This window comes from Rhincodon typus, unplaced genomic scaffold, assembly GCF_021869965.1.
Source record: "Rhincodon typus isolate 14 unplaced genomic scaffold, sRhiTyp1.1 hic_rhity00002601, whole genome shotgun sequence".
Lineage (NCBI taxonomy): Eukaryota > Metazoa > Chordata > Chondrichthyes > Orectolobiformes > Rhincodontidae > Rhincodon > Rhincodon typus.
This window is the reverse complement of record NW_025968239.1, coordinates 14,809-25,000: the sequence shown is the minus strand read 5'-3', so window position 1 is coordinate 25,000 and position 10,192 is coordinate 14,809. Positions and strand designations below refer to the sequence as shown.

The following is a 10,192-nucleotide window of genomic DNA, read 5'->3' as shown; positions in this document are numbered from 1 at the left end:
TTGTGAAACACCTCCACTTTGTTGATAGGAATCACCCCAAACTTCCAGATACTTGCCATTTCAATAAAACCACCATGCTCCTATGCTGGTATTCCTGTCCTTGGCCTTCCATACTGTTCCAATGAAGCTCAATGCAAAGCTAGGGGAACAACAACTCATTTTATGTTTAGGCACTGTCCGGCCTTGAGAACACAATACTGAGTTCCACAACTTCAGAGTATGTCCTCTGTACACAATTTTTCTTAAATCCTCTCACCTTCCCTCGCCTGTGTCTTTTTGGGTTTGCTCTCATAAGAGGACCCATTTGCTCCTTTTTACAGCTAACATTTACACGTATTTTGCATATCTAGTACTCCTTCATCAGGATTATCACTGCCTTTATCTTTAACCCTGGGTTCCCTCACAATCTGTTTCACTTGCTTCTCCTCCCGCCTCTGTCTACAGCATGAAAATCACAATTTTCCAGTCCTTTACAGTTCCAACAAAAAAACACGCTAGACTTGAGATGTCTGTTTCTCTTCCACAAATGCTGCCAGACCTGCTGAGTTTCTCCAGCATATTCAATTTTTATAACACACCACTCAGTTTTTACAAACCCTTGCAAGGACAGCTGTGCCCTCAGAAGGTGTAACAAATGCTGACTCACCAGCATTGCCTGCATCCCATGAAGTAATTGAAAAATGTTGGTGTGATCTGAGAATTCACTTGATTGTAAGTTGGCACAGGATGGAGACCTGTGGCAAATCACTGCTTTTATGTAATCTTGGCTGAGAAATAACTGAAAAGCTCAGTTTCTTGTTGACTTGTTGTTTATGAGATTAGTTGTGTTGCTTGTGATGTTTTGGTCAGGGTTGACATGATTCTGTCCTTTGATTCTCCAGGGCTGTGTTGGTGAGCTCGACAGTGAAAAGCCGGCTTCCCAAAAGCATATCCCAGGAACATTCCATAAAGCGCGGTGGGATTAATGTATATTGTGTCAAAAAGAGTTTGACTCGAGACCGGGTGAATTACACCTGGAACAGAGGTGGGCGATTAAAGGAACTTCGCATAAGGTAAAATCTGCAGTTAATGGGCCTTGAAAGACCCTTCTTCCATTTTAGAGGCCAGCTTTTTGACACTAACAAGTTTGTGCAAAGCCACTCAAATGAAGTCAGCATGTGAAAAGGTTTCTTGGACTGTTTAGCATCTGAATTGGAGTTATTCAAAAGTCAATCATTTTGCATCTAAACTTTTTTTTTTGGGAGATTATAGGAAACATTGATCATTATGTGTAAATAACTTATTTCCACTATTTCTGTATTAAAGTTGCTTCTCTTATCGCAGTAGCTCTAGTTATCTGAATTGATATTGCTATCTCAACTTTCCCACGGACTTTGTTGGACTGTGGGCCTTTTCTACTTTACTTTTGTCTGTGGATGATTTCCGCTCATTTCATAAGACCATAAGATACAGGAGCAGAAATTAGGCCATTTGGCCCATTGAGTCTGCTCCGCCATTCAATCGTGACTGATAAGTTCCTCAACCCCATTCCCCTGCTTTCTCCCCATAACCCTTGATCCCCTTGATAATCAAGAACCTATCTATCTCAGTCTTAAATGTACTCAATGACCTGGCCTCCACAACCTTCTGTGGCATTGAATTCCATAGATTCACCACTGAGTGGCTGAAGAAGTTTCTCCTTATCTCCATTCTAAAAGGTCTTCCCTTTACTCGAAGGCTGTGCCCTTGAGTCCTATTCTCTCCTACCAATGGAAGCATCTTCCCAACATCCACTTTGTCCAGGCCATTCAGTATTCTGTAAGTTTCAATTAGATCCCCCCTCATCCTTCTAAACTCCAATGAGTATAGACCCAGAGTCCTCAATCGTTCCTCATACGTTAAGTTTTCCATCCCTGGGACCATTCTCATGAACCTCCTCTGAACCCACTCCAGAGCCAATACATCCCCCCTGGGATATGGGGCCCAAAACTGCACACAATACTCCAAGTGTGGCCCGACCAGAGCCTTATAAAGCCTCAGTAGTATATCCCTGCTTTTATATTCAAATCCTCTCAAAATAAATGCCAACATTGCATTTGCCTCCCTGACTACTGACTCAACCTGCAAGTTTACCTTGAGAGAATCCTGGACTAGAAATCCCAAGTCTCTTTGCACTTCAGACTTCTGAATTTTCTCCCCATTTAGAAAATAGTCCATGCTTTTATTCTTCTTACCAACGTGCATGACCTCACAATTTCCCACGTTGTACTCCATCTGCCACTTCTTTGCCCGCTCTCCTAACCTGTCCAAATCCTTCTGCAGCCTCCCCACCTTCTCAATACTACCTGTCCCTCCACCTATCTTCGTATCGTCTGCAAACTTAGCCAGAATGCCCACAGTTCCTTCATCTAGATCATTAATGTAGTGAAAAGCTGTGGTCCCAACACTGACCCTTGGAACACCACTTGTCACCAGCTGCCATCCTGAGAAAGACCTTTTATCCCCACTCTCTGCTTTCTGCCAGACAGCCAATCTTCTAGCCAGGCTAGCACCTTGCCTCTAACACCATGGGCCCTTATCTTACTCGGCAACCTCCTGTGCGGCACCTTGCTAAAGGCCTTTTGGAAATTCAGGTAGATAACATTGGCTGTCCTTGATCTACCCTGCTCATTACTTCCTCAAAGAATTCTAGCAGATTTGTCAGGCATGACCTCCCTTGATGAAACCATGCTGACTTTGCCCTATTTTACCATACACTTTCAAATAGTCAGAAATCTCATCCTTCACAATGGACTCCAAAATCTTACCCACGACCGAGATTAGGCTAATTGGCCTGTAATTTTCTGTCTTTTGCCTTACTCCCTTTTTAAACAGGGGTGTCACGTTAGCGCTTATCCAGTCCTCTGGGACCCTCCCTGACTCTAGCGATTCCTGAAAGATCACCACTAACACTTCCACTATCTCTTCAGCTATCTCCTTTAGAACTCTGGGGTGTAGTCCATCTGGTCTGGGTGATTTATCCACCTTCAGGCCAATCAGTTTTTCTAGCACCTTTTCCTTGGTGATGGCCACCATACTCGGCTCTGCCCCCTGCCTGTCTTGAATTTTTGGGATAATACTCGTGTCTTCCACTGTGAAGACTGACGCGAAGTAATTATTCAGTTCCTCAGCCATTTCCTTGTTCCCCATTACTATCTCTCCAGTGTCATTTTTACTTCCCTTGTTCTCATGTCCTTATGCCAATTAGCACGTGGCTTGGGCAGTAATCCGGAGATTATAACCCTTGAGGACCTGTTCTTTAATTTGGTTCCTAGCTCCTGATAATCTCTGAACAGGTCCTCTTTCATAGTCTTGCCTATGTTGTTTGTTCCGGCGTGGACCACAACAACTGGATCCTCTCCGTCCCGCTCCAATATCCTTTCAAGCCAGTCAGAGATATCCCTTAGCCTGGTACTGGGCAGGCAACACACCATGCAAGACTCTCGATCCTGCTTACAAAGGATACTATCTATCCCCCTAATTATAGAATCTCCTTCAACTACCACTTGTCTTTTTGCTCCTCACCTCTTGAATGGCCTCCCGTACCACAGTGCAGTGGTCAGTTGGGTCATCCTCCCTATTCGGGTACAAAAAACGCAGTCCGAAGTATTTGTACCAATGAGATGAAATTATTTTTCAAAGATGGCCAACTTTTCACCTAAGGTGAAATAAGGCTGAATTAATTTTTAATGAAGATTTTTGCCTTCAAGCCTCCTGAATTCCTTCCAATTGTAATAAAGAACCTCCAGCAGTCACTATTGTTAAATTTCTTCTCTCTTCAGTGACACTGTTGAATTGAAGACTCGTTGTGACTTGTTCTTTTCAATGCTGTGGAGTCTTTATTGCTTCTGTTTTCCTTTTTTCCTGAAGCCCACAGAATTTTAAAATTTGTTGTCATCTGACAATTGCATCTTTTTATTTACATTTGTCAACTTTTCTGTTGACCTGTGGCCTTGGCTCTTCACTTTAACCAGATTTTATGAAAGGAGATAACTTTTAGTTTTCCTGCTGCATCCAGTTGCTGGCTAACTTAAAAACACCACAGACTTTCCAGCAGTCTGCGAACTGAAATTGTAAATTGGTGTGTGATTTTGACGCACACAGTCCAGAGAAAATATAAATGTGAAGTGGACATAACTTTGTCAGGTAATATTTATTGTTCTTGTTTTGGCACTCCATTACACCAAATATATTTGAGTCAAAAGTTAAGGCTCAATAAAATACTAGAGATGGAAAGAGCTACAACAGATATAACAGATTTAAAAAAAAGATGCAGATTGTATTTATTGGAACAGAGGATGCTAAGGAGAAACCTAATTTTGCATAACCTTATAGAGATTTATAAAATCATGAGGGGCATAGATAGGGTGAACAGCCAAGTTCTTTTTCCCAGGGTTGTGGAGGCCAAAACTAAAGAGCACAAGTTTAAGCTGAGAGGGGAAAGATTTAAAAGGGACCAAAGGGGCAACATTTTCATGCAGAGGGTGGTGTGTGTATGGAACGAGCTGCCAGAGGACGTAGTGGGAGTAGGTACAATTACAATATTTAAAAGACAACCGGATGGTGTATGAATAGGAAGGGTTTAGAGGGATATGGGCCAAATGCTGGCGAATGGGACTAGATTAATTTAGGATATCTGATTGGCATGGACTGAAGGGTTGTTTGCATGCTGTGTAACTTTATGACTCTATAATGGGTTTCAAGTAAGTTTGAAAGATAACTGATGAAATATAATTTCCATTGGTTGGTTGAATCAGTAACAAGCAGACATGTAATTGTTTTGATGAAGAGAGTTATTAAGAATATAACCAAAAGCAGCTAATGGTCTCTTTGAGCGCTTGAAAATCATTAAATATCCAAGGATGTAGTTTGAATAATTTAGAGATTAAAGTATAGCAAATTAGATCTCTGCGTTGGGGTTTTGAGCTGAATGGTCTTTTTTCATGCTACAATCCCTGTTGTTCATTCCACTGACCAAATTTGAATTGTAATCTTATCCAGTGTACAGATTTCTATATAAACAAATGAATAAGTTATGTGGCTACTACTTCAGGCAGGTGTGTTGGCCTGGTTCCTGTTTAATAGTACAAATGATTGTATTCTGTGTAAAACATTATCATTCACAAATTGGATCTTATTTTAACTGCATCGCATTCGCCCAGAAAGTATCTCTTTCTAAATTCTGGTTGATCAGAGCTTTGATAAAAACGCCTACCCTCATCACACTGTCTTTAGATTTTATAACATGCATGGTGAAAAGCAGAATTAGTTTCTTCATTTTAATAGATCAATGTTAAAAATACAGCAGAAAGCTTCAGATTTGCTTTATTGTATTATGCTTACCTCATGTAAAAGCTTTCTGGTGTAAAATGCACTTGTTATTGCCTTGGGAGTTTAAGCTGTCAAGGTGCACTAAATAATTAAATTCTAAAATTTGCATCAAATTTGGAGTGTTGTTTATCAATCTTATGCAGAGGGCACAGCTATAAACTTCAAACATAACACATACATTACCCAGGATGAATGAAATATGTTATGAAATACAATCAATATGAGTATGTAGAAATAGGAAGGTTGCTGATCCTGCACCCTCCCCATTTTGAACACTATTCAGAAAATTTCTGCTTTTCTACTCTTGCAACCAAAGTGAATAACCTTGCTTTGCCATGTCACACTGCATTTGTAACTTTATTGTCCACCCTGTCTCTATTGCCTTGCAGCGATGCTGTGTTCTCTTCACAGCTTATGTTTCCATCTAGCTTTGTATCAACAGCAAATCTAGGATCCATGAACTGTGACAAGATTGTCTCAAACAGGTGGAATATTGTTGTCTTCTGAGAGTGACACAGTAGAAATGTGCCAAATGATTTGAATTTCACTGTCTTCCTGCTCCACTTTGGGGAGTGGGAAGAAATAGCAATTCTTCCTTATGAGTGTGAAGCTTCACAAATTCGACACTGGCATCCCAGCAACTTTTTACATTTTATCATACCAGCTTCAAGGTGTTGTTTCATGCTAGGTGGCCCAGATCAATGACTTAATTTTTCTGCCCAAATGGTAACATTGTCTTCTTATCCCAGGCACCTTGCGAGAAAATTTCTGCATTTGTGGATACAGAAGACATTTGGGAGAATCCTTCCATCCCAAGCTAGGTGAGCTACTATTTACTTTGTTTCCATCTCTTTTCATGTGGATATTTCTGAAGTTGGGGAGAATATGGCAAAATGGTTTCAGTCTTATGGGAAACAAATGCATAATATTAGGTTGCAAACAGAAATCCTAATCCTGTAATGAAGCCATGTGAATTACTGCATGTCATGATGTATGACAAAAATAGCTCAAGTGGCAGAGTTTAGAATGGCATTATGACTGAAACCATTTTGTCATATCTCAAACAGAAACTTTCAAGTAGCAAACTATTGTTGAATGGAGTGACATGTCTTTAAAATTTGATCTCCATTTTCTGTGGTTGAGGTGTTAGGGGGAATATTTTTCTCCCCTAACTTTAGAAATATCCACATTTTCAGGGCTAGTTGCAGCATTGATGTTGCCTAAATAAATTTTTAAAAAATTCACTCGTGAGACATGGGTGTCGCTGGACAGCCAGCATTTATTGACTGTCCCTAGTTGCTCTTGAGAAGGTGACGGCGAGCTGCCTTCTTGAACCACTGCAAGTCCGCTTGCTGTATCGATTGACCCACAATTTCCTTAGGGAAGGAATTCATGTAATTTGACCCAGCTACAGTGAAGGAATAGCCATACATTTCCAAGTCAGGATTGTGAGTGACTTGGAGGGGAACTTAGAGGTGTTGGCATTCCCAGATATCTGCTGCCCTTATCCTTCTAGTTGCAATTGTTTTCGGGTTTGGAAGGTTCTGAATCTCATCTGTAGTTTGTACATCTGTTTGAAGCATTCTGTTAGAATGTATTGAGCAAAATTTAATGCACAAGGCAAGCTTAGCATTCATCATTAAATTCAACTTGCTGTATGTTTCCTGCATTTCTGTTTTTATTTGGGGAAACAAGTTGTATGTCGGAAATGTCCCCTTTCTGAGTCTCCTGGAGATTTCAACAAGGAGTCTGCATGCTTCTGGATATTGATCTTGGGGAGTGGAGCTAACTGCATTTTTCTCCTAAACAGCAAGCACAGATAACAATGGCTTGAAAGAGATAGCAAGAACTGCAGATGCTCGAGTCAGAGATAACAAAGTGTGGAGCTGAAGGAACACAGCAGGCCAGGCAGCGTAAGAGGAACAGGAAAGTTCACGTTTTGGGTTGGGACCCTTCTTCAGAAATGGGGAGGGGAGCTCAGAAATAAAGAGAGAGGAGGGGTGGGGCTAGGGAAGGTAGGTGTGATGGTGATAGGTGAGTGCTACATTGGGTGCAGCGGATGCAATAGTCGAAGTTGATGGATGTGCAGGTGAACCCATGTCTGATGTGGAAGAGGTGTCTGTCCTTTCTCCCACCTATCTGCTCCTCCCACCTCAAACCCCACCCCCACCCCCACCCCCACCCCCACCCCCACCCCCACCACCTACCTACTAGCCTCGTCCCTGCCTCCTTGACCTGTCCGTCTTCCCTTGACTGACCAACCCCCATCCTAACTCCCCACCTACACTCACCTTTACTGGCTCCATCCCTGCCTCCTTGACCTGTACGTCTCCTCTGCACCTATCTGCTCCTTTATCCACCTTTATCCACATCCGCCTCCCCCTCTCTCTCTATTTATTTCAGAATCCCCTTCCCCTCCCCCATTTCTGAAGAAGGGTCTAGGCCCGAAACGTCAGCTTTCCTGCTCCTCTGATGCTGCTTGGCCTGCTGTGTTCATCCAGCTCTACACCTTGTTATCGCTGATGTGGAAGGTTTGTTTTGTGCCTTGAATGGAGGTGATGGGGGAGTGTAGGGGCAGGTGTAGCACTTCCTGCGGTTGCAGGGAAAGGTGCCGGGGGTGGTGCTGTTGTTGGGGAGTATGGAGTGGATGAGGGAGTCGCGGAGAGAGCGGTCCCTACGAAAGGCAGATAGGGGTGGGGAGGGAAATATATCTTTGGTTGCAGTGTTGGTTGTAGGTGGCGGAGAGATCCTCCTCCCCATTTCTGAAGTAGGGTCCTGACCGGAAACGCCAACTTTCCTGTTCCAGTGGCTTGAATGACTTGCATCTGTTTTGTGCAGTTCTCTATGAAGTTTAATAATGGCTGGAATTAATGTTTTTTTCTCCTGCAATTTTAATTAGAACATAACAGGAGTAGCTTTAAGCTTTTGGTATTTAATGTGATGAATGAATCACCTTTGAAGAATACTGAAGGAAAATTTTGAGATTTTGCAAAGAAGTTCAAATCAGGAATTTCAGTCTTTGTGTTGGGGTACATGTTCCACAGCACAATATGCTGCTATGAAACTTGGGTGCATGATGAGAGAGCTGTGATGACTGCTCCCCCACCACCACCTCCTCTGTCCACCTTCCCCTTCCTCCCCTCCTCCCCCCACCTGCTGAGTTCCTCTAGCATTTCATATTTTTACTTCCGATTTCCAGCAACTGTAACATACTGCTTTCATGTTAGATGTTAATAATGTTGATATTAATTGTAAAATAGATCTGTAAATGGTCCACGAATTATGTGGTTAAAGTATGAGATGGCGCATTTTATTTAGAATGCCTGATAATCTTTGAAACATAAAAGTCTGATTGGGGTAAAAGAGCAATGAGGTATGGATTCACGAATTATTCCAAATGCCAATGCAATTTAACAAAGCTTTAAATTTGCAAGTAAAACACAGGTTTGCTTTGAGAGAGAAACGCTTAAAAAGGCAAATGATAGGTCAGCCTTTATTGCACGCAAGTTGGAATATAGCAGTTGGGATATCCTGCTACTTCTGTAAAAGGTTGTGTTGAGGTCACACTTCGCTTTTAGTAAGCATTCTTGGCAGAAACCTCAATCAGCTGTTAAGAGATGAGACGACTGTTTCAAAAGGCATGCTGTTCTTTTTGCCAGGTCCCATTACTGTCATGCCACATTGCAAAAAGCATTTCGCGAATGGAAGGAGCAGTGGTGGACTGTGCGAATAGAATGGAAACTGACGGTTCGTGCAGACTGTCACTATAGGTAACTTTTTTTTTGTTTCTGCTCCACAGTCTCACACAAGCTAAACAAGAATAACAGTCGCATCACCAGTTCTGTTCTGTTCAGTTCCCATGTGTCTGCACTACCTGAGGGATTTCTGGGTACTGAATAACAGATAGCTGTTCTCATGTTAGGCAGTAGCGAGTCACACGAACCACTCTGTCCTAGGTCAGGGTAGGAAATTTTGAGAGAATGGAGCCATGGTTTTTGGAAATGCTTGAGGGTTTTGGAAAAGCACAGGATTTCTATTTGAATTTAATACCCCATAATGAAACAGCTAATTAATCTGTGCTCATGCATGGATATTTTTGCATTGTATGATAGAAAAGTGCAGATAATGCCTGAAGCTGTACTGCAGAATGAGTCAGAGTGGGATTTTAATGCAAGGCCATGTGTTAGTGAGAGAATTCGTTGTGAAATCCATCCTCAGATTTTTGGTCTGTCAGGAAATCTACGGATTTGGAGAATGGGCAGCAAAGTGAATCTGAAGCCCAATATCATCCATGGTTGTATTAAATGGTGAAGGAGCGTAGCCTCTATATTCCATATGGTCTACTCATATTTCTTATGCTCTGGAATCAGATTGAAGTTGTATTCTGTTTCTGTAATTTTCACATTCCTGCCCATAACAGATATCATACATACAATCAGACATGGAGAGCCTGGCACATGTACATCCTTCAGCAGCAAATGAAGAAAACAAAATTTGCAAAGGCGATTTCACACGGTATGAGAAGAAGATGCCTATATTGTAATTGATGGGGAAGTCTTGATTATCTTCAATTTTCAGATGGTATTTAATGCTGGCTTGATCTGAACTGAACCTAACCAGAATTCCAGTCTACAGAGTTGATCAAACAACTCTTGCAGACTTCTAGCTGTTTCAGAGATAGTAGGAACTGCAGATGCTGGAGAATCTGAGATAACAAGGTGTAGAGCTGGATGAACACAGCAGGCCAAGCAGCATCAGAGGAGCAGGAAGGCTGACGTTTCGGGCCTAGACCCTTCTTCAGAAAAGATATTTCTGGAGAAGGGTCTAGGCCCGAAACGTCAGC

General features: G+C 42.0%; 1 protein-coding gene across 1 annotated transcript in view; it reads left to right on the top strand.

Moving 5' to 3' along the window:
- Positions 1-885: 885 nt before the first annotated feature.
- LOC109926194 (protein SFI1 homolog) overlaps positions 886-10,192 on the top strand; it is a gene marked incomplete at its 3' end in the record, with an annotated part of 21,825 nt that continues 12,518 nt past the window's right edge. The window contains exons 1-4 of the mRNA XM_048593278.1: positions 886-1,052; positions 6,099-6,170; positions 9,009-9,119; positions 9,770-9,864. Of these exons, the coding sequence (XP_048449235.1) occupies positions 9,807-9,864 (58 nt within the window). The remainder of the gene's footprint in view (positions 1,053-6,098; positions 6,171-9,008; positions 9,120-9,769; positions 9,865-10,192) is intronic.